This window comes from Ovis canadensis, chromosome 4, assembly GCF_042477335.2.
Source record: "Ovis canadensis isolate MfBH-ARS-UI-01 breed Bighorn chromosome 4, ARS-UI_OviCan_v2, whole genome shotgun sequence".
Taxonomy (NCBI): Eukaryota; Metazoa; Chordata; class Mammalia; order Artiodactyla; family Bovidae; genus Ovis; species Ovis canadensis.
This window is the reverse complement of record NC_091248.1, coordinates 124,942,439-124,968,085: the sequence shown is the minus strand read 5'-3', so window position 1 is coordinate 124,968,085 and position 25,647 is coordinate 124,942,439. Positions and strand designations below refer to the sequence as shown.

The 25,647-nt window shown below is 36.7% G+C and overlaps 1 protein-coding gene across 1 annotated transcript in view; it reads right to left on the bottom strand.

Annotated features, from left to right (window-relative positions):
• The window catches only part of CNTNAP2 (contactin associated protein 2), a 2,336,063-nt gene that overhangs the window by 1,275,569 nt on the left and 1,034,847 nt on the right, over positions 1-25,647 (bottom strand). The window contains exons 6-9 of the mRNA XM_069588655.1: positions 24,834-25,037; positions 20,168-20,352; positions 15,405-15,548; positions 10,811-11,075 (exon numbers count right to left, since the gene is read on the bottom strand). Coding sequence (XP_069444756.1) covers positions 10,811-11,075; positions 15,405-15,548; positions 20,168-20,352; positions 24,834-25,037 — 798 coding nt within the window. The remainder of the gene's footprint in view (positions 1-10,810; positions 11,076-15,404; positions 15,549-20,167; positions 20,353-24,833; positions 25,038-25,647) is intronic.

Here is a 25,647-nt window from a genome sequence, read left to right as displayed (position 1 = left end):
ACACGCACACAATCATGTTTTATTCATCTTCCCTGAAGAAGGCATAGGATATTTTAAAAGGCCCCCAAACCCTGTGGAAGCTAGAGTGGGTAGAGTATCCTGCTGTGTGATTATAAATTAAAATGTCCCCTTTCCTTCCTGAAGAATAAGTCAATACCTAATATCACAAAACTTTCCTCCCAGCCTCTTTTTTCTTTCATGTTGGAATATAATGCTTCTATTGATGTGAAAATGCACCAGCATGCACTGAAATATAATTCAAGGTAGATTTCCACTCAGCTGGCATGATGCTAGCACAGCCACTTTGGAAATTGAAATATAATAAAAAGTCAGTTGGGTGACACTACCTGGGAGCAAGACACTGTTAACTCAAATGCCTTTCGCTGGGAACCAGGTGATTCGCGCAGCAAGTCTGCTTGTGAACTTGGGAGAATGAAATCAGCCATCTGTGTTGCAGGTATATCCAAGGTGATCTATATTTATAGCTATACATCTGTATCTATTGCTCTATATTCATCTCGCTTTGGGGTTTTGCTAAAAGGGCAGATATGCTATCCTAGCACACATCTAAGCTCCTAATTAAAATGAGCATAATGCTTCACCCATCAACCTTCCTCAGGCTCCACCTTTCCCAAGAACTCAGAGCTGTATTTTGTCATCAGCATCCTAAAATGATGAATTTCTGTTCTCCTTGAACATTTTATGTATCTAGGAAAAAACCATCCAAAAGTAGAAACTTCTTATTTTTTTAGATATTTTTTAGGAGAACTATACATATAGAAGTTTTCACTCAGTTGCATCTGACTCTTTGCGACCCCATGGACTATAACCCACCAGGATCCTCTGTACATGGAATTCTCCAGGGAAGAATACTGGACTGAACATCGCTTTCTTTCTCCAGGGGATGTTCCTGACCCAGGGATTGAACCCAGGTCTCCTGCACTGTAGGCAGATTCTTTACCGTCTGAGCCATCAGGGAAGCCCCATTTGGAAATAAAGAGATTTGTAACCCCTGATTCACTATTAAGAGAGAAAAATAAAATCTGTTGTTCCCTGAGAGCGAGTAACAGTTTTCAGGGAAAAAAAAAACCTTAATATATGAATTCACCTATCTCCCCCTCCATTATTTATCCTAAAAAGAAAAAAAAAGTTTATAATTAGCTATGTATATTTTCAAATAAATCTCATAGATTCAACATAAAATGTTCCATTTTTTTATGTGACTGCCATTTAGGAATTGAAGCTGAAGCCCATTGTTTAAGGACATAGTTTTTAAAAATTGATTATATAAATGCTTCTATTTAGGTGGGGAAACTAGACCTTTTAAATCGATACAACTTACTCTATGTAATTTCCATTCATCATGTTGTTAAGCGGTATACTTTTTAGGAATGTCATTTTACCCACAAGTATCATTGTATTACCGTATACATTTTTTTTTAACACTGCTTGATGTTTATTTTAGAAAACTGGATATTATGGAAAATATGTTAAGAAATTACTAATGGACTGATAACCTACCAATTAGAGGTAATTAGTATTATCCAGATTTATTTCATTCATATCTCTTTTCTAGTTATCTATACATTTATCAGTTCAGTTCAGTTCAGTTCAGTCTCTCAGTCGTGTCCGACTCTTTTCGACCCCATGAATCACAGCACTCCAGGCCTCCCTGTCCATCACCAACTCCCGGAGTCCACTCAGACTCACATCCATCAAGTCAGTGATGCCATTCAGCCATCTCATCCTCTGTCGTCCCCTCCTCCTCCCGCCCCCAATCCCCCTCAGCATCAAAGTCTTCTCCAATGTGTCAACTCTTTGTATGAGGTGGCCAAAGTACTGGAGTTTCAGCTTTAGCATCATTCCTTCCAAAGAAATCCCAGGGCTGATCTCCTCCAGAATGGACTGGTTGGATCTCCTTCCAGTCCAAGGGACTCTCAAGAGTCTTCTCCAACACCACAGTTCAAAAGCATCAATTCTTCGGTGCTCAGCCTTCTTCACAGTCCAACTCTCACATCCATACATGACCACAGGAAAAACCATAGCCTTGACTAGATGGACCTTAGTCGGCAAAGTAATGTCTTTGCTTTTGAATATGCTATCTATGTTAGTCATAACTTTTCTTCCAAGGAGTAAGCATCTTTTAATTTCATGGCTGCAGTCACCACCTGCAGTGATTTTGGAGCCCAAAAAATAAAGTCTGCCACTGTTTTCCCATCTCTTTCCCATGAAGTGATGGGACCGGATGCCATGATCTTCGTTTTCTGAATGTTGAGCTTCAAGCCAACTTTTTCACTTTCCTCTTTCACTTTCATCAAGAGGCTTTTTAGTTCCTCTTCACTTTCTGCCATAAGGGTGGTGTCATCTGCATATCTAAGGTTATTGATATTTCTCCCGGCAATCTTGATTCCAGCTTGTGCTTGTTCCAGTCCAGCGTTTCTCATGATGTACTCTGCACAGGAGTTAAATAAGCAGGGTGACAATATACAGCCTTGATGTACTCCTTTTCCTATTTGGAACCAGTCTGTTGTTCCATGTCCAGTTCTAACTGTTGCTTCCTGACCTGCATACAGATTTCTCAAGAGGCAGGTCAGGTGGTCTGGTATTCCCATCTTTCTCAGAATTTTCCACAGTTTATTGTGATCTACATAGTCAAAGGCTTTGGCATAGTCAATAAAGCAGAAATAGATGTTTTTCTGGAATTCTCTTGCTTTTTCCATGATCCAGCAGATGTTGGCAATTTGATCTCTGGTTCCTCTGCCTTATCTAAAACCAACTTGAACATCAGGAAGTTCATGGTTCACATATACATTTATAAAAATAATAATATTGGGGTTATATTTTACATAACTTTTGTAAACACTCTTATTTACTATGTTTTCCACTTGTTATAGTATTTTTGAGAAACATGATTTCTTATGACATAATAGTATTCCACATAAGGATGTGTTCTTTAAAATAACCTCTTCATTGAAAATATTTACTTTTTTTCAATTACTTTTATTATTTGATATATATTCTGAAGGAGATCAACCCTGGGATTTCTTTGGAAGGAATGATGCTAAAGCTGAAGCTCCAGTACTTTGGCCACCTCATGTGAAGAGCTGACTCATTGGAAAAGACTCTGATGCTGGGAGGGATTGGGGGCAGGAGGAGAGGGGACGACAGAGGATGAGATGGCTGGATGGCATAACGGACTCGATGGACGTGAGTCTGAGTGAACTCCGGGAGGTGGTGATGGACAGGGAGGCTTGGTGTGCTGCGATTCATGGGGTCGCAAAGAGTTGGACACGACTGAGCGACTGAACTGAACTGTGATAATATATCAATGTACATCTTTACTGAAAGTCATTCAGTCATGTCCGACTCTTTGAGATCCCATGGACTATACAGTCCATGGAATTCTCCATGCCAGAATACTGCAGTGCATAGCTGTTCCCTTCTCCAGGGGATCTTCCCAACCAAGGGATCAAACCCAGGTCTCCTGCATTGCAGGCAGATTCTTAACCAGCTGAGCCACGAGAGAAGCCTAAATCATCATGACTCAAATCGAATTAAAGGATATGCCAAGACTCCTAATATGTTCAGCTTCTAAAAAACTATGGCTTAAATTTGAATTAAGGAATATAATATATATTATCAAATAATTCTCCACTTTGCTATAAAGCAATATAAAACAAATCACTTGAAGTATGTGAAGTAATGCCTAAACATTACTTAATTTTTGAGTTATAGAAATTTAAGAAAACTATAAAATTATATGGACTTTGAAATTACAGAGCTGAAAATCAATTCTCAATAACTTAAAACATAAAAAAATATTATAAACAACTTTTTTTTCCTGGAGGCTTCCCTCGTGGCTCAGATGGTAAGAATCTGTGTGCAATGTGGGAGACCTGGGCTCCATTCCTGGGACAGAAAGATCCCCTGGAGAATGGGATGACTGTCCACTCCAGTATTTTTGACTGGAGAATTCCACGGACAGAGGAGCCTGGGAGGCTAGTGTCCATGGGGTCTGAAAGAGTTGGACATGATTGAATAACACTTTTTTTTCTTATGTGAGGAAAAATAAATCTCATGATGCAAATTATCACTGACCTTAGAAACTGGTATATGGATCAATTCTTCCAAATATTAATATACTAACTACATTTTCAAATGTTTGTAAAATCAAGAAATATTCTAATTGTTTAGAATAGACAGTGCCAGGAGCAGTCCCTGGGAAATGTATTTGCTGAGACTGAACTGGGAACTTGCCAGTATTTGGCAGCACGTTTCCCAGCTATGCACAAAGCCAAGAAAATGTCTATTCCTTAGGCTATGGTCTGGATGTGTGTTGAAATTCATGTGTTGAAATCCTAATGCCCAGAATGACAGTATTAGTAGATGGGGCTTTGATATGCTCAGGTCAGCAGGGTGGAGCCCTCAGGAATGGGATTAGAGTTATTAGAAAGAAGAGAGCACAGATCATCCCTTTTACCATGTATTTGTTGCTGCTGTTGTTCAATCGCTAAGTCATGTCCGATTCTTTGTGACCCTGTAGACTGTGGCACACCAGATTTCCCTGTTCTTCACCATCTCTTAGAGTTTGTTCAAATTCATTTCCATCAAGTCAGTGATGCTATCGAAACATCTTATCTTCTACTGCCCTCTTCTCCTTTGGCCTTCAATCTTTCCCAACATCAGGCTCTTATATAATGAGACAGCTCTTTATATCAGATCGAGCTTCAGTTTCAGCATCAGTCCTTCTGATGAATACTCAGGGTTAATTTCCTTTAAGATTGACTGGTTTGATGTCCTTGCTGTCCAAGGGGCTCTCGAGAGTCTTTCCTAGTACCACAATTCGAAAGCCTCGATTCTTTAGCACTCAATGCAGGAGACAGAAAGAGAGGTGGGTTTGAGCCCTGGGTCAGGAAGAGCCTCTGGAGAAGGAAATGGCAATCCATTCCAGTATTCTTGCCTGGAGAATCCCTTGGACAGAGGAGCCTAGTGGGCTACAGTCCATAGGGCTGCAAAGAGTTGGACATGGCTGAAGCGACTTAACACACACACAGCCTTCTTTATGGTCCAACGGCCTCATGAGAACACAGCAAGAAGTCTGCAACCAGGAAGACGACTCTCAACACAGCTCAACCAGACTGGTACCCTGATCTCAGGCTTCCAGCCCCCAGAACTTTGAGGTGTGTGTGTGTGTGTGTGTGTGTGTGTGTAAAAACAACATAGTTAACAGATTTTGTTATGGCAGTTTGGGTAGACTAAGATACTTTCCCTTAAAGGGCCCAGATGGAAATTTATCAAAGGTTTACAAAGGAAATTGTCCTGCAAAACAGAAATAAAGCAAGGCCCCAGGAAGTTTCCCTTTGGAGACAGGAATACAGAGCTGATGTTTACTGAGAACAAGTTTCTGAAGCAGTGTGGATATTAAGAAGCCATTTGATAATTGAAGCAATGTGAGGCTTTCCTCGTGGTTCAGATGGTAAAGAATCTGCCTGCAATTCAAGAGACCCAGGTTCCTGGGTCAGGAAGATCCCCTGGAGGAGGGCATGGCAACCCACTCCAGTATTCTTGCCTGGAGAATCCCATGGACAGAGGAGTCTGGTGTGCTACAGTCCACAGGGTCACACATAGTTAGACAAGACTGAAGCGACTCAGCATGCACTCACACTTGCACTCTCTTCATAAACAAAACAACGAGGTTTGAACACTTCAACTTAGCAAACAGTTGATTTAAGAGGAGGGCATATTCTGAATGATTCTTCTAAAAGGTTTTGTTTTCATAGATAGAAATTGATTTTTTTTTCAATAGGTGAGAAAGGTCACTAACAGAAATCATGTTCCTTTCTCCATATAAATGCTAAACCACTTTCCATCACCTTATTAACAGGGAGATGAAAACTTTACAGTATATTCTAAGCATCTATTTGTAATTAGGGCATAAAATTAATGCATTCTGCAATTAAAAACTTTATTTCAAATGGTATTCAGATTATTTGTGTGTTTGTGTGTGTATGTCTGTGTGTGTGTGTTTTCTTTGGCTATGTATCAGACAGTAATACACAGGAATACTTTTTTTTTTACTACTGTTAAAATATTATAATATTGTTTCTGAAAGATACATTTAGTTTTCCATTATGAATTGATGGCATAAATACTCTCAGGCACTTAGAACTTTAAAAAATCCCAACTTTTCAAATGAGAAGACCAGTCCATAGGTTGGTATTTTTCTAATTATGGGTTGCAGCTTGTTTTAGGTCATGAAACCACTTAGTGGATCATGGTAATTTTTTTAAATTGAAGAGCAACAGAAGAGGAAAAAAAAACAAAATTATTAGAGCACATTAAAGCAAAAGGTAAATTATATTTCATGAAAACTTTGTTTCAGTAGGTATTGAGTATAATATAAAATGCTTTCTCATTGTTTTGGTCAAAATCATTTGAACCTGGAGGATGCTGTGCTAAATGAAACATGTCAGAGAAAGATACATACTGTATGACCTCACTTACATGTAGAATCCTAAACTAGAAGTCATAGAATCAAAGAGTGGAATGATGGTGGATGCCAGGGGCTTGTTGTATAGTGGTCAAAGGGTACCAGTTTTCAGTAAGGAGAGGAAAATGTCCGGGGGAATCTAATGTACAGCATGGTGATTTTAGCTAACAATACTGCACATTGGAAATTTAAGTATACACCATGACAAAAATAAACTCAAAATGGCTTAAAGACTTAAATATGACAAGATACCATAAATCTCCTAGAAGAGGACATAAGCAAAGCATTCTCTGTCATAAACTGCAGTAATATGTTCTTAGCTCAATCTCCCCAGGCAAAAAAAATAAAAGCAAAAATAAGCATATGAGACCTAATTAAACATACCAGTTTTTACACAGGAAAGGAAACCATAAATAAAATGAAAAGACAACCTACAGAATAGGAGAAAATAATGGCAAACAGTGTACCTGACGAGGGCTTAATTTCGAAAATAAATAAATAGCTCATACAACTCAACATTAAAACAATAACCCAATCAAAAAATGGACAGAAGACCTAATAAGACATTTCTCCAAAGACAGATGGCCAACACACACATGAAAAGATGCTTGCTATCACTGATTATTAGAGAAATGCAAATCAAAGCAACAATGAATTATCACCTCACACCAGTCAGAAAGGCCATCATCAAACAATCTGTGAACAATAAATGCTAAGAGGCACGGAGAAAAGGGAACCCTCCCGCACAGTTGGTGGGAATGCAAACTAGTACAGCCACTATGGAGAACAGTGTGGAGATTCCTTAAAAAATTGCAAATAGAACTACCTTATGACCCAGCAATCCCACTGCTGGGCATACACACCGAGGAAACCAGAATTGAAAGAGACACATGTACCCCAATGTTCATCGCAGCACTGTTCATAATAGCCAGGACATGGAAACAACCTAGATGTCCATCAGCAGATGAATGGATAAGAAAGCTGTGGTACATATACACAATGGAGTCTTACTCAGCTGTTAAAAAGAATTCATTTGAATCAGTTTTGATGAGATGGATGAAACTGGAGCCGATTATACAGAGTGAAGTAAGCCAGAAAGAAAAACACCAATACAGTATACTAACACATATATATGGAATTTAGAAAGATGGCAATGACGACCCTTTATGCAAGACAGCAAAAAAGACACAGATGTGTATAATGGACTTTTGGACTCAGAGGGAGAGGGAGAGGGTGGGATGATTTGGGAGAATGGCATTGTAACATGTATACTATCATGTAAGAATCGAATCACCAGTCTATGTCCGACGCAGGATACAGCATGCTTGGGGCTGGTGCATGGGGATGACCCAGAGAGATGTTATGGGGAGGGAGGTGGGTGGGGGGTTCATGTTTGGGAACGCATGTAAGAATTAAAGATTTTAAAATTTTTAAAAAAATTAAAAAAATAAAAATAAAAACAGTCAGGACAGGCTCTAGACTAAACATAGAGCTACCATTTGATCCAGCAATCTCGCCACTTGGCATTTATCTGGAAAAGACAAAACCTCTAAATCCCAAAGACACATGCACCCCAGTGTTCACTGCAACACTATTTCCAACGACCAAAACATAGAAGCAACCTAAATGTCCACTGACAGATGAGTAGATAAAGAATATGTGGTGTGTAGACACAATTAAATGTTACTCAGCCATAAAAATGAATGAGATAATGCCATATGCAGCAACATGGATGGACCTAGAAATGACCTAGGTCAAATGACCTAGATACTATGTCAGACAGAAAAAGAGAATATCATATGATATCACTTATATCTTAACTCTAAAAAAGATACAAATGAACTTATTTATAGAAATACACTCACAGATATAGAAAACAAAATTATGGTTACCAAAGGGAAAAGAGTGGGGGGATAAATTAGCAGTACAGAATTAATAAACACACTGCTATACATAAAATAGTTCAGCAATAATGATTAACTGTATAGCACAGGGAACTATATCCAATATCTTATAATAGCCTATATGGAAAAATATTCTAAAAAAGAAACACACACATATATATATATAAATATATGAGTCACTTTCTTATACACCCAAAGCCTGAAGCTAACACAATAATGAAAATCAACTATACTTCATATCAAGAATAGGGTAGATATAACACAGTACAATTATTCTTTGTTAAAAGCAAATATCAGTGTACTCTATGTGTGGGAAAATGGAAATCTTTGAAACATAAATATTTCATTGGACTATATAGGAATGAGACTATAGAAAAATTCAAATATCAAATTCTGTTTTCCTTAATTTGCACAGATCCTAAGATAAATTAACAAAAACATCTAAAGTTTACTTTTATCATATTTAAGGAAACTTATGAGGAAACGGTAACCCACTCCACTATTTTTGCCCCAAAATCCCGTAGACAGCGGAGCCTGGCAGGTTACAGTCCACAGGGTAACAAAGAGTTGGATATGACTGAGCAATTGAGCATACACACACATTAAGGTAAGTTAGTTGCTGTATATTGTATTCCTTTGTTTATTATTTCATATTTTAATAAACACATTTTAAATTAATTGAGAGTATCCTGGGGTCCTAAATTAGACCACATTAAATTAGCAAACGTTTATTGATCACTATGTTTAAGATCCTATTCTTTTAATTATAATGGCACTTGTTACATGGAAAACCACCAGGAATTTGGGTTTTCTCAGCGATTTCCAGGAGGGCAGACTTCATCCTTGTATTTTTATGTGTTTAGGCATTAAACATCAATTTTAACAGAATCTAGTGGGGAGTTTTTCAACGGTGGTAAATATTTGTATGTGTATCTGTTTTATGTGCTATTCTGGTCTCTCCAGATAATTTCTATTTGCTCTAACTCTCCCCACATGAATTTATACTGAGATGCAGTGATAAAATATGGTGATCAATCATTTTCACTATGAACGTTCGGAGAAAAAGCAAAACTAACAATGCAAAAAATGAAAAAGTAAATATCTAGGTATTTTACAATAGCTTTTGATTTCAATTATTCAGATACACCTGTGACATAATGGCTTCCATGTCTTCCCTGAGTCCTATTCTAATAGACCACACAGCCAGCTCATACAAAAACACAGTCTGTTGTAGGAAAAGGCACATATCCTCAAGCAGGAGATATTCTGTAAACACTAGTTCATGGAGCCACAGTGCTGATTTCAACAAACATTCCTGGAGCATCTCTTATGTTAGAGGCATTGCTCTATGTGCAGGGGCATGGTCTCTGCCTTCAAGGAGCTGATACCATACAGGAGAAATGAGATGGATCCAATCATAACACTGTCATGAGTGAACACAGAATATTTAGAAATCAGAGCTCACAGTCACACAGTGGAGCCTTCTGTTAGGAACTTTCTCTCAGTATTTGGTATATCTGTACTAGGGGCTCAGGAAATATTCTTTTTCCTCCCATCTTCCATTTCTAAGCAGTTCATCATTTAGAATAAGTACTTACTTAAAACACTGCTCTCAAGAAACATCTAGAGAAATTTGATGATTTGTGTTTTTTTTTTTACTATTTTTCAGTCCCATATAAGACATCATTTTCTTTGTTTGTGATATCTCATTTGGCGATATCATCTTTCTTTCTGCCATCATATTCAAGGACTATTCCAAGGTCGACAAGTTTATTCAAATAACAACAATATTACCTAAGTCTCCGTTTATTCTGCCACTATACTGTCAAGTTTAAAAATCACTCTACTTAGCCAGGCCAGTCTTCCTTCAGTTGATACTTCTCTCTTGTCATTCTTCTTTGCACTCATTTCCCTTTTTTTTCCCCTAATACTTTGCATACATTTAGAAGACCACTTTGAGTTTTTGATTCAAGCAGTAGAACTTACCTTTAAAGTCATAATTTACAACAACACCACATTATTACTCATAGTAAAAGGAATGTGAATGTCCATAAAGTAAAAAGATATAAAGTGCTCTTATGTTACTAAAACAAACATTCTTTGTTTTTAAACATATGATTTTAACTTAGAGGAATATCCAGTACTCTATGCAAGAGGGACTGGCATGTGTAAAAAGGAAAGAATTTCAGTCCTGTCAAGACAGTCCCAACCAATTTTCCTCCTCGCCTGCCCTCATCCTCTCAGCGTTTCTAAGTTTCCCTCATTCAGTCTGCACTCAGGGAAGCCAAGGAAAGATCTCAGAGTCTGAATCCACACATAATCACCAGAGTGTGCCAACAACAAAGTAAAAACACAACCCTAGCTGTGGAAATTACAACAGCAGTTTCAGGCGCGGGCATCGGATAGATTCACTGACCTGACGAAATGTCTATCTGGTTCATCTTCGTCTGCGTGACATTGATGTGAACACCGACTTTGCTTTCAGTGAGGTCAATCTCCACATTGCCCAAGTTATCCGCAAAATGACTGAAAAGCAGGAGCCCATTGGGGTTCCAAGTCCTGAACTGGAAGCTGACTGAAAACAGGTCCTGGTGAAGCCGTCCGGGCACCTCTAGATAACTGGTAGCGTTGAAAAAGACAGGTACTGTGTAAGGCTCCACACACGAGAAACTCAAGTTTCCCTGGAAGACAGAAATTTGAGGAAAATGTACAGTAAAATAAGCACCCATGTAAGACAGCTGACCAAGTGAGAGTTGTACACATTTCAAAGCAGAGCTTGAGCTGCGTGCAGTTCCCGCCTGCAGTCACGTGACACAGATTCATGTGTCCTTGAAAGGACATGTCCTGGCATGTCCTTTCTGCTGTAGCTAACAGAGTTCAGCAGCTGGCTATCAGACTGCAGGACTCATACAAGCACCTTGCATCATGGATTTGACAAACACAGCCTGGTGTGATGGGCTGGCTATGGAATGGATACATACCTGGGTATGTATCCTTCTCAGATGGATATGAGAGATGGACCATAAAGAAAGGTGAGCACCGAAGAATGGGTGCTTTTGAACTGTAGTGATGGAGAAGATTCTTGAGAGTCCCTTGGACTGCAAGGAGATCCAACCAATCAATCCTAAATGAAATCACCCTGAGTATTCATTGGAATGGAGAAGGCAATGGCACCCCACTCCAGTACTCTTGCCTGGAAAATCCCATGGATGGAGGGGCCTGGTAGGCTGCAGTCCATGAGATCGCGAAGTCAGACACGACTGAGCGATTTCACTTTCACTTTTCACTTTCATACATTGGAGAAGGAAATGGCAACCCACTCCAGTGTTCTTGCCTGGAGAATCCCAGGGACGGGGGAGCCTGGTGGGCTGCCATCTATGGGGTCGCACAGAGTCAGACATGACTGAAGCAACTTAGCAGTAGCAGCAGTATTCATTGGAAGGACTGATGCTAAAGCTCCAATACTTTGGCCACTTAATGGGAAGAGCCAACTCATTAGGAAAGACCCTGATGCTGGGAAAGATTGAGGGCAGGAGGAGAAGGGGATGACAGAAGATGAGATGGTTAGATGGCATCACTGACTCAATGGAGATGAGTTTGAGCAAGCTCTGGAGATGGTGAAGGACAGCGAAGCCTGGCACGCTGCAATCTATGGGGTCGCAAAGAGTCAGACAAGACTGAGCAACGGAACAACAGATTATTTTGTTAATCAACTCAAACTCTCATTTACATTCCCATGAAATGTGCATATATCTTAATACATTAATGCTTTCAGACACAATGACATGAATGTATAAAAGGAAAAGAAAACTTTTAATTGAAGCTTCCTTCTCCCCCTCATGCTTCCTCTATTTGGTACAAAGAAATCTGATTATTCAGATACACTGAATTTTATATTGTAATATCTAAGTACCTTCCTTTTAAAGATATGAAAAAAAATCTACATTTTTTGCCATCTTTTTTCTATTCTCACTAGATCTTGAGGAATATGATTTGAAGGCATTTTTTTCTGTATTGTTTCCTTAAACACCACCACATACTTATCCCTAGAGGCATAGTTCTTCCATTTTAGTACATTAACCATTTAACCTAAGTTAGGCGGACACCCCCATTAATAGCCAAATTAAATTTGTGCTGCACCTGCATGTTCATTCTTGCTAAGTCGCTTCAGTCATGTCCACCTCTTTGTGACCCCATAGATTGCAGCATGCCAGGCTCCCCTGTCCATGGGGTTCTCCAAGCAAGAACACTGGAGTGGGTCACCATGTCCTCTTCCAGGGGATCTTCCCCACCCAGGGATCAAACCAGCATCTCTTATGCCTCCTTCACTGGCAGGCAGGTTCTTTACCACTTAGGGCCACTTCAGAAGCCCTGTATCTTCACAGATGATTAGATGACTATTTTTAAAGGCTTACTTTTCCCGATGAAAAGAACTGTTTATGCACAAAAACTGACATGTCATAACTGTCCACTTGCCTGTGTTGTGGAGACTGTCTCCCAGCAAAGTGAAAAGTTCTAAGTGATGGGGCTGATTCTGGAGTCAACATTTAATGAGGAAATGGGTGTGTGTAAGGAGAATGGTGCAGGATAAGTGCTGAGCCACTGACACAGAAATATTAGCACCTGACATCTTCAAAAGCAAATCTCCTCTGTAAATATTTGCCTTCGTAGAGCAACTTGCAAAATGTCCTGCCTGCCTCTACGCTGCCTAAACCTTTTAATATACATGTTTATTTTTGTTTAAAAGCCTTTTTTTGTGTCTGCTCCTTCCATTTTAACAAATGTAATTATAGATAATTCAGGCTTTTAAAAATATCTTAGTTATTCAGGTTAAAATACCATTTATAAGCAACAATATATTGTGGTTAAATGTGACTTTGGAATGAGTCTCCAGAGTGCAATTCTCTGTAGTTTGAGAACCTAATGGATACATGCGAGGACCGACTGGGAGGTTTGGACAGAAATAACACTTTACTACTCCTTAAAGGTGTAAATAATGGGAAGGGCATTATGAGGATTTGGATTCTGTATCTTTCTGTCTTAGGTGATAATTTCTGAGGAAACAAAAGGATTTTGATGCCATTTTATCCAAAGCTTAAAATAACATATATATATATATATATATATATATATATATGCTGTTCTAGATAAGAAATGACACAGCATAGAAAGAGACCATGACCTTGGGACTGTACACTGTGAATCCACAATCTTTGTTTGCCACTCATATGCGTTACCTTGGAAAGTTATTTTTCTAAGTTAAATTTCAGTTATCATCTACAAAATGTTTATGACAACATCTTCCTTGTAGCATTTCTCTTAGAGTATCATAAAGGTAACAGGTCTCACACAGTGCCTTTTACCTATACATGGAGCTCTTATTTTTCCCTACAGTCAATATCTTGTAAGAACATTTCACCAAAGTTCAATTTTTAACTGTTAATAGAAATTCATCATTAATTTAAGAAAGATAATTAGTAAAAACATTCTACATTCAACTCTTATTTTAGGAGCTTCACTGGTGACTCAGAGATAAAGAATCAGCCTGTCAATGCAGGAGACACAGGCTTGATCCTGGGGTCAAGGAAATCCACTGGAGAAGGAAATGACAACCCACTCTAGTATTCTCGCCTGGGAAATCCCATTGACAGAGGAGCCTCATGGACTACATCAATGGGGTCACAAAGAGTTGGACATGACTTAGAGACTAAACAACAAATTATTTTATAGTTTCTTATATCCAACCAGAATTCCTGTTTATTCATTGGGCATTTCCATTTGTCCCCTCATTTTATGAAAACCCCAGGCTCAAATTTTGGATAACAAATCCATCAAAGTCAGAACATAGTGCAAACACTCATGACATTTTCTATTCCCAATGACTTCCAAATACATGGGTCTCTGGATTCCCAGGATCTTCCCATTGATACTTTGGGATTGAAGAAACTCCTGTTCTTGCAGAACCAGAAGGAACCCACATACCATATTCATAAGTTTCTCTTATAGTGATCTTACAGGGTGTTGAAGACAGGCAAATGGCAACCCACACCAGTATTCTTGCTTAGAAAATTCCATGGACAGAGGAGCCTGGTGGGTGACAGTCCACGGGGTCACAACGAGTCTGACATGACTGAGAGACTACATTTTCACTTTGAAATAGTTCAACTTGGAAACACACACACCAGAGCCAGGACCACTGTGAGTTTCTGAGTCACAGACTTCACTATCCAATCTAATCCATCTTTATTGAATTGCATAATACTTAGTATGTTTAGAGCTTTGACAAGAAGCTTATTTCTTTATATACCTGGGTGAATCAGCTTTGGAAACATGAAAAAAAAAAAAAAAACTAATAGAGGTCCTGGCTTTTAAAATTTTAAACTACTGAATTACATCATCGTCAAGAAATGAAGCAGTCTACACAATGTGACATTTGGAAGCATGCTGCTGCTGCTGCTGCTAAGTCACGTCAGTCGTGTCAGGCTCTGTGAGACCCCAGAGACGGTAGCCCATCAGGCTCCCCCGTCCCTGGGATTCTCCAGGCAAGAACACTGGAGTGGGTTGCCATTTCCTTCTCCAATGCATGAAAGTGAAAAGTGAAAATGAAGTTGCCCAGTCATATCCAACTCTTAGCGACACCATGGACTGCAGCCCACCAGGCTCCTCCATCCATGGGATTTTCCAGGCAAGAGGGCTGCTGATTTAAGGACTGCTGAACAGGTGGGATGATTGTCCTTAATGGGAAATCTAAAAACTCTGGGGCTAAAATTCCAGGCCCCATCTGAAGCAAATTTACTATTTACAGTAATTTTAACTCAAAAATCAGTATCCAGTCTTACAGTACATTCCGTATCTCCATATTTTCAGGTACCTCTAAAGTTAGTTTTATATAGTTGAGCCCACAAGCCTAATAACAAATGCTATGATACTGTTGTCCATTAACAGTCCAGACAAAACAACAGTTCTTTGATTTTTCTAGGAACTGATATTATGGGGGTGGAAAATCTTACCACATTTGAGGGCTCAAGTTTCTTCCTTCTTGCCAGATCTGTTATGTTGATGCCATTGTAGTTAATGCTTTCCATGCAGCCTTTGAAATTCTTTCTACTGCTGGAACTTGGTTTTCCAGAGAAAGGTATGCCTCCAAAGGTTATCTTTGAGAAAAAGATAAAATGTAAACATTCACACTGTATTCGGCTTAAAAAAATAAAAAACATTTACAATAAATTAGACAAAACTACTAACATGGCCAAAGTCAGTTATCGTAACCTCAGCCAACTTATACAGACATTTTTTCTGTATATGCCTCTAAAGTCTGGTGCATATTAAATTTTGTTGTTATTGAAGTATATACTGACTGTATTAATTCTGAAAAGTAGATTATAACTTGAGCAAGAAAATAGCAACAACTTCTAAGCATTTTTAATACCTGTAAGATATTTTATCAATTTTCCTGAGAATGTTCTAAAAGATTTTACACAGCAAACATCTTTTATAAATATTAAGCATATATTTTTATGCTTGTAGTATCAATAAATGTTACTAGTGATCATGAAATAACCGGAGCTAATATATTAAGTTTATGACTTCAGCCCAAAGGAAGGAATCTTGTATTCACCCTATTTAGACTTTGGAGTCTAATGATCACTAGAGTAAAAAAATTGTTAGGCTTATTATGAGTACAGTAAATAGTTCCGAAAGTCTCACTGCTATATTGATTAGAAATATCTTTGGGTTTGGAGGCTGTGATTTGAGAACTACAGGCTTAAAGATATTATAGGTCTCCTAAATCCTGAGGAATAAGGTCAATGCTCCTTCCTGTGATTTTCAAGCAATTGTTAAAATCACAATAAAAAGAGAACATATATTTTTCCAGATACCTTTGATCAAATTACATTATTATAACATCAATTTCATATAATAGAAAATTATACTTAATTATGTATTGCCAATAATAACATGCATTGCTAATAGTGAATAAATCTATTAATCATAGCTATAATATCAGGATATATAATCCAGACATTATATTTCTTTTAAGTAGTATTCAATTACCAATTTTTCCTACAAAGGTTGGAAAATGAAAGACATATTTCAATGTCAAAACTTTATATTTGATATACAAGGCAGAGATCTTTGGGTTTTAGAAGATATGTATTATGCCTCTAATATAGTGCTTTGACATTTTAGCTTTTTTAATGTAAATGTTTAAAATTATCTTTAACAGTTTCTTAATTTTTAGTCTACAATGTTGTGTTAATTTCAGGTATATAGCAAAATGATTCAGTGATATATATATATGTTCCTTTTCAGATTGTTTTACATTATAGGTTATTTAAAGATACAGAATATAGTTCCCTGTGCTGTACAGTAGGTACTTGTTGTGTATCTATCTTATATATAGCAGTGTGCATATGCATTTTAAATTCTTAAACAGTTTTAGGGAAGAAAGCACACATTAATAATAGTTTATGAGACAACCAAAAAATTTAAAAACACTTAAAATGCAATTAAATGTATTAATAACAGCTGAATATACACTATATATCGTTTACCTTAGAGTTTACGGGAAGAAAAGAGAAAAACTAAAAATAAACACACAAAAAAGAATCAGGAATCTACAAAGGAAAAACAGGGGTGTTCTGAAATACATTAGGGAAATATTTTCAAGTGGCACTGAACTGAACTTATTAGGTGCTATATACATGTACTTAATACCATAGGTTAGGATTACCGAGACTTTAACGGAGTGTTGAATTTCCTATCCACAATTTATTTTACCAATTTCTGCTCCAGTTGACAGTAATAAAATCTTCCATGCTTAATGACATGCGGCATCACACTGTGAATAATATTACTAAATACTATTACAGTTGAAAGCATTGCTTTATTCCTCCCTGCTGAGCAGAGTTTCTTTATTGGGGGCTCCTATTTTCCTTTGGGATGATGACTCTGACACTCCTTCCAGTTTCTCTATTTTCAACAACCTTCAGCTCATGTCCTACCCTACAGAAGGTAACCTGGTGAAGCATCACAGGCTCAATTTACCAGATTCCTTACAATTAAGTGAAGTGGGTTTAAATCCCCATTTCAAATATCATCATTTGATATTAGGTGGTCACTTCTTTCTTGTTATACGTCCTCATCAAAAAAATATTGTCTAATACCATCATCATTTTCATGGTAAAAAAAAAATAGCTGCAGTTGTTAGATTAAAAATCTGCTACTGATATGACTCACATTATTGCCTTATTAATGACACTGTTGTTCACTAGAAAATGACACTGTTGACACTAGAAAAGAAGTGCATTGACCATTTCGTTAGCTGCCAAGAGTTTCGAAAGTGAGACAGGGCTTACCAGATACCTCTGGATGTCCTTTCTCTCACCATCTTTAAGAAAATAATACTGCTTTTCAGCTGAGCACATGCTCCGCAGCCAATATATGGATTTACCAACCTCTTTGAACAAGATTTGGTCTCATGGGATTTACGCCAAAGGGGTGTGTGTGACTCTAAGAACTATAATTAAAGGAGGGATTGGGGCACAGTGTTCTTTACTCCCTTCCTTCACACTGTCTGGAATGCAAAAGGGAAAGTGAGTAGTCAACTTGGAGTGAGTTGCAGAGGGGATGGAGTAGCGCTGGAATAAAAGGAGACTGGGGTCTGGACCATCATGGTGCTGCCTTATGAGCCCAGGGATAACTGCCTACAGGCCCCTTTTAGGAGAAAGGAATAAGCATGTCTGTTATATGCAGTCTAGTTAATTATAACTGATAATATGTAGTTATATCTTTTACTCCCTGTTGCCTCCTCTCAAACAAGCCATGTGCTACTATCTTCACTTTATGGAAAGGGGATATGATTTGTCCAATGTCACACAACCAGCAAGGGGCAAAAAAGCATTTAAACCCAGGCTTAATGGCTCCAATTTGAGCTCATACACTTGATTTTCTCCAAAACTGCATCATTTTGAGATACAAAGGTAGACCCAGGCATTTTCATGTGCACCATCTGCCGATAATTGCAGTATCTAAGGAAAGTAATTGAAAAGCAGCTCTACAAAGAGAAGTAAGTTGAGTCTCTCCTGACTCTCTCTTAATCAATTTAAATTTCTTTCTACATCTCCCTGACAAATATGTCTCAGGCATTTTAGTCCACAGGTGAGGTTCTCAAACGTGGTATTCTATCTAGAAGGGCTCTGAAGTGTTGATGAAACTGCTGACCATATAGAAGGCATTGTGTGTGCATGAATATTCATGGATTTTACTGCAAACTCAGCAGGGACTATGATCCCAAATTTTTAATTCTGTTTTTTTGAAAATTGGAATTGTTTTTGCCCATTGCTAATGTTTTAGGATTTCTCACCTCTTCTAAAGTACTTCAAAGTTTATTAATGGAGAATGAATAATTCATCTTTAAATTCTCTCAGATTGTAGGAGATAGGTCACACAAGCCAAGATTAATACTAATTTAGAGAAGATAGGAATTTGGGGAATTTTCACATTCTTTGCCTTTCAACAATCATTTTTACGTTCAAGAGATGTTTTTTTGGGGGTAATTATTCCCTGATAACCTTAAATTTATTTTAATGTCAATAAAAGTCTCTGTATCAAAGTTTATATTGCATATTCCATTCTAAATTTGTTTAGAAATATATGTAATGTATTCATATAATAGAAAATTTAGATTAGAAACTATTTAAATATATAAGGAAAATAAAAAATATAGTTGTAAATCCTGACTTTTCATATACTATTTTATGATAAGTACATTTTATGTCCTAAAAGATTTATGGGTGGATATCAATAATATCACTGACTCAATGGACATGAGTTTGAGAAAATTCCAGAAGATGGTGAAGGAGAGGGATGTTGGCATGCTGCAGTACATGGGGTTGCAAAGAGCTGGACGTGACTTAGCAAGTGAACAACAGCAATCAATAGCACACATATATGTGTGTGTGTACATATATACATATATATATGTAATTTCAACAACGGGACCAAGGCACATTAAAATGGCACAGCAAAGTCATAGGGGTGCCCAAGTGATTAACCTGCTTTTACAGAACTTTTATTCCTACTTATGATTAACATTTTTGATGGACACTTTAAAGCTGAATTGCTCTTCAAAAAATTCTTCTAAAAAAACTTTATATGCCTCTCAGTGTATTATGAGAATATGTATTTTTACCAGACCAATATGATCACTGATTATTTTTACTCTTTAGTCATTTGGAAGGTAAAAATATGTTTTTATTTATGAACAATCTCTCTAAAATAGTCTGTATTTTTCTTTATTTTATGATATTTATATCTGAGAAAATAGAACTTGCCAAAGGAACTATCTATAGTCATGAATTTATAAACGGTTTAATGTAGGATTTCTTATGCAATGTTTTCTAATAAATACTAGGCAATCATGTATATAACACACTGTATATTATCAAGAACAAGCAATTTATAATTACCAATAAAAAGATCATGACAATTTATTCTGGTTTTGTTAAAAGGCTCTGATAACATAATAAATGGTCCTTTTCTTCAAACACATGCTACTTTAGTTCCAAGTTTTAAAAAATATTTCAATAACTCATTAACAATTTAATAAAATGGCCTATATTAATAAATTAGGTTGTGAAGCTATAAGTTTTCTTTGGAGAATAAAATGAAAATGGTATATGAAGGTATACAATTAATCATAATTCAACAAGACCGCATAAAACTGAAGCAGTCACTCGATGCATGACAATTTACACATCCTCAGGTTTACCTCATAGTCCAAATCCAGGTAGTCGAACTCCCCATTGGTGCGGAAGTGCTGCGTGCTTCTGTCCAGGGTGAGGTTGATGCTCCGGCCCTGGCGCTCAATGACCACAGAGTGCCAGTGGTGATCGTCCAGCAGACTTCCTGTCATCACGGACGTGTGTCCGTATATGGGGCCAAGCTGGTTGCTTCCTGAATCGCGTGAATGGAAAAGCAACCAGGTAAGACACCAGAACTCTATGTCATCTCCTGCACCACGGGCAGACACTTTTATTATGGCATCTCTGTCTATTGTAGTTTACATAGGACAACCGGCATGGAATGGTACTTAAAAATAGTTGCATGTTCAAACTACATAACAGCTATTAAAGATGGGAAAATCTCTGTTCCCTTAAAAACCATGAGCTTTATTTTTTTTCAATTACTGAGCCATGAATTCTGCGAAGTTTGGTATATTCCTTATGAAGTCAGTGCCCCGTAGGCTCTGGAGCCAGAGTCCCTGGATTCTATGCTGTTCCATCACTGGCCTTGCTCCATGATCCTGGCCAAGGTGACTGCTCTCTGAGCCTCTCTTTGGTCATACGTAAAAAGGGAAAAATTATAGTATCTGCTTTACAAAGTTGCTGTGAGAATTAAATTAATCCGTACAAGCAAAGAATTTATTTCTTGATATACAGTGAATGTTCGTTAAAAGTTACCTGTAAATTTTTATTGTTGTTGTTGTTGTTATTATTATTATTGGTCAAGAAAATACAACATGACAAATATTTTCTGATTCCTAAAACCATAATCTTAAGCACAACATAATGTTTAACGTCATGGAAAATTTACTCAAGTTATACTTTAAAATAAAAATCTGCAAAATTACATATGTAGCATTAGTTCAGTTTTGAAATAAGATCTCCATAGCAACAGGACTATAAATAAGAGTGGAAGGTTGTGAGAGTCTGAAATATTTATTAAAGTCATCTCTGGATGCTGTTTACATATTTTATTCCATTTTCTATTTTGTCTAATCAAGCATTGCTTTTTATGGTCAGGCAAAACTAAATGCTATAAAATAGACTATTGCTTTAGAATAAAGAGCATAACAGAAATAAAATAAACACACAATTGACTGAAGAATTATTTCCTTTTTCACACTTGTGATGCTAATACACTTATACCTGACATTTTCTATGGATGCCCTATGTGAATTTTTTTTTTCCTTTTGGTGATGAAATCAAATGTTTGCCTGTGACTGTGACTATGACTGTGTACATACATAGGGATGGGAGAGGAAGAAAAGAAAGAATGAGTTTCAGTGAAAGAATGCATTCAGTTTTATTACATTAAATATTTAGACAAGAAGACTAAGCAGCATCTAGCTGTGCCTGTATTAAGGAAATAGCATTAAAACAGAGCGGATATCTGAGTGGATGTGTTTCCATGGCTGTCATAAATTTGTCAATAATACTCTACGTAAACTGCTTTCAATGACATGGTAATGATCTTTTTGTATGAGGCCATATGATCAGTTCTTGTTTCGGAATAGTAACATCACACTCTTACAAGGCCCAGTGGCTTTTAAAGGCTACTCTGTGCGTTTCACTTTAAAAAAAAAAAGAGAAAAGTTTGAAAAAATAAATTACTTTAGATATGATCCAATTTTATAAAGAATTAATATGTAAAGCATTAATCACTTATTTCCACCACTAAAAATAGTATGGTCTAGTTCCTCCAGACATTTTTTAAAATTATATAAATATAATAATATAATTCATACACATATAAAATATTGATATAACATTTATAGTTTGCCTACTGTTTTAATTTAATGCCTGTCAATATTCCCCAAACTATTCACAGATATTTTAAACACATACCAATATATTTCTATGTGTTAATCTTTTTTCTTTCAATATTTGTTATTGTAACTAACATCGCAAAGTATACATCCTTGGACAGAAATTCTAGAGCTGTTTCTTATTATTTCTTTAAGATTACTGAATCAAAATATATAGAAAATTAAAATATCTGAAGATATATTATTAAATTGTTTTCTTGAAATATTTTTAGGACAAAGAATCCTTTTTATTGCATAACACACTGATAAAGATTTTATCATTTTTAAAATTTATTTACTTGCTTGAAAAAATTGGAATCATTACTTTATTGTATATTTCTTTCATAGTTAGCTTGATTGAGCATTTGGTGTTTATAGACTATTTATAAGTTTTCTTCAATGAGTTTTCCTTACATTTTTGCTAATATTTTCTCCTAAAGTCTTAGTACAATTATAGAGTGGAATGAATTTTCATTCAAGAATGACATTAAACTTCTCTATTTGAATTTTCCCAGGTTTTGGCATGCATTTTTTTTTATAATTTTAATATAAAATTTTAAATATCTTTGTATAATTTTAAAATCAGCTTTACTAGATAGTTTTCTTGTCATGGAAACCATTTTTTCTATCAGATAAGATTTTGGATGTGGAAAGTTTTATAGTGAAGAATAATCTTTGCAGACACTATATTAAGTATTCTAAACTGAAAAGAACTAACTGAAGTTGTATTTTTTTAGTATACTACTGATTTTCAAAGTAATAAAAGCAATATATGGGAAACAAGCCATATTTAAGGAAGTTAGAGCCATGATAAGAAAGTCGAGTAGGCAGGATCTCTTTGTGTTCTAATTTTCAATTTTATAGCTTTCCATTGGGATGCATTTAACATGCAAATTTTAGTTATTGATATAATTTAGACTACAAAATCTTTATAGAATCCTAAAATCACTAAACATAAAAATATGGAATATATGATGCCCCTCAAACAACTCTTGAATAGATTCTGAAAATTTTAGGCCAGCAAGAAGAGGATAGATATATATTGATTTGCATAAATTGTAATTATGATTGTCAGTATCTGTCTTGTGGACCTTCCCTTTAGTTATAAGTAAATCTTAACTACATTATCAAAATACAAACATGTATTAGGCTTGTCCACTTAGAAACAACAAAAGCCCAAAACAGAATAGTAACTCCTTCTTTGAGTTTCATCTCATTCTCTAATCAGCATATTATTTCTCTGATTCCTTCATTTCTAGTTGATTATACTTAAAATAATCATTTGCACCCTTTTCATCTTTTCTTAACTGACGACAATAAAACTACTATTCTTTCTATTTTAATGAGAGTAGATCAACAGTAACTACTATGTTGCCAGTGACCTCACTTTTCTGTTTTAAGTGACATTTTAGGTGACTGCGACACAGCAGACCACAGAGGACAGCCCCTTCTCCTTCCCTGGTCTCTGTGATGTCGTATAGTCACATTTCCTCCTATTCACTCTCTTTTCCTCAGGCTTCACGTAGCACTTTCTCCTGGCAACATGGAACTCCCTAATAGCATCTCAACTTTGACGACTATCAGGCAGCTAAAAGCACCACGTTCCAACAGATCTCTGCTGCTGCTGCTGCTGCTGCTAAGACGCATCAGTCGTGTCCGACTCTGTGCAACCCCATAGACGGCAGCCCAGCAGGCTCCTCCGTCCCTGAGATTCTCCAGGCAAGAACATTTCCTTCTCCAATGCATGAAAGTGAAGTCGCTCAGTCGTGCCCGACTCTTAGTGACCCCATGGACTGCAGCCCACCAGGCTCCTCTGTCCATGGGATTTTCCAGGCAAGAGTACTGGAGTGGGGTGCCATCGCCTTCTCCAACAGATCTCTAGACTTTCTCAATTGGAAGGAATTAGTACTCCTCCGTTAGAAGAAACTGAAGAGAAAATAAGGCTTTCTATATTTCTAAAAATGGTACAAATGTCTATTTGGAACTCAAGCCATACCCTAGGGTTATTCTTTATATGTTCCCTTTCTTTTTTACTCCATACTCAATTAATTACAACCATACTAACTTTACAACCAAAACCATCTCCCCGGTGAATCTATTTTTCTACATCTCCCCTGAAAGCCACCTTCTGCAAGCAGTGGTCATCTCAGTTACACCAGGCAGAAGTCCAGCTGTGACTCTCATGTTCATGCAAGCATTTTCTCTTACAGGAATCTCAGTACATTTCTAAAAATAAGATCATGAGACCATATAGTTTAAAGTCTACCAACAGCTTCCCATTCTTAAAATAACATCTAATTTCATCTTCTATCCTATCAATACCCATACTAGCCTCCTCATCTTGTTCCTTGGGCAGATCGGGTCTTAGTCTCATGATTCTTTCTCAACTGCTTTGTCCCAGATATTTTCAGGGCTTGTTTTTGTCATCACTGAAACCTCATCATGAATATCTTCTTGGAGAGGACTTTCCTCACTACATATTCTAATATTTACCCCCTTGCCTACACAGTATCCTTTATCATATCAAGCTTGTTTAATTGATTTCATACTACTCATCAGTATTTGAGGCCATTTCTTCTGATTTAGTTGTTTTAAAATTATAGATAATACAGTGTCCAGCTCTATGCCAAATGCTAGTATCGTAACTGCATAAAACAGGTGTTGAATACATACTTACAAATGAGTATGTATAGAAATATATATCAAGCACTATGAATTAAAAATGAATTGACAACAACATAATGTGAACTCTTTTTATAATTTACATTTTAAGGATCAAAGACCATTAGCATTTAACTAACAGGGATACCAATAAATGGAAGGAATGGTGCCAAAAGTCAGAACATACCTAGGTTTAAACTGAAGACCAGCTTGGCTTTTTTGAGTTCCAAAGTAATATAATCCCCTTGCTGTCCTTCCCCATGTAAGATTACCCCTTCACTTTCAGAAGTTTTAAATTTCAAGGCAATGACATCCTTCAGTGTTTTCATCTTCTTGTTTCTGAATCTATATGGTAACACAACATGGCCATCGAAGTTGATAACATCAGCCCCTAAAAGAAGAAATAAATAACATTTTAGTTTTGTTATTGTATGTTGACCTTCAGTGTGAAGCATATCTTTTTCCAATGGATGTCCGCACTGAATAAATGACAAAAAAGGGTTTTGTTTCTTTTTTTCTTGAAACTCATTAGTCCTGGGTTCTCCTTCTCTTTCTATTTTTGTTTTATTCTGTGCCTTGAAATGGATTTTATGGAAAGGACTTGTACAGAATGATGATAGAATTAACAATTTAAAACTCTTTCTTCAACTGTCATACTAATAACATAAGTTCCATCAATGCTTCAAAATTTTGACTTAGAAATTTGGAGTTTACCTGAAAAGTAAAAATGTTAATCCCTGAGATATTATGAGACTTTAATATCTTCCTTCTTAAACGAGGCTAAGTGTTCATGATTTTAAATACAGATTTTGCTAACAAATTTTCTTTTCTATTATATAATAATAAAGGATCTTAGAAGGCAGAGTTTGTGGTATACTAATTTTCTAATATTTTTTTATATTATACTACATTTTCAGTAAACTTTATGGTAGTACCTAGAGTTTATAGTGAATTGAACTTTAACTTGCTTTATCCCTGCTCTTAGGATGGCTGTTTCAAAT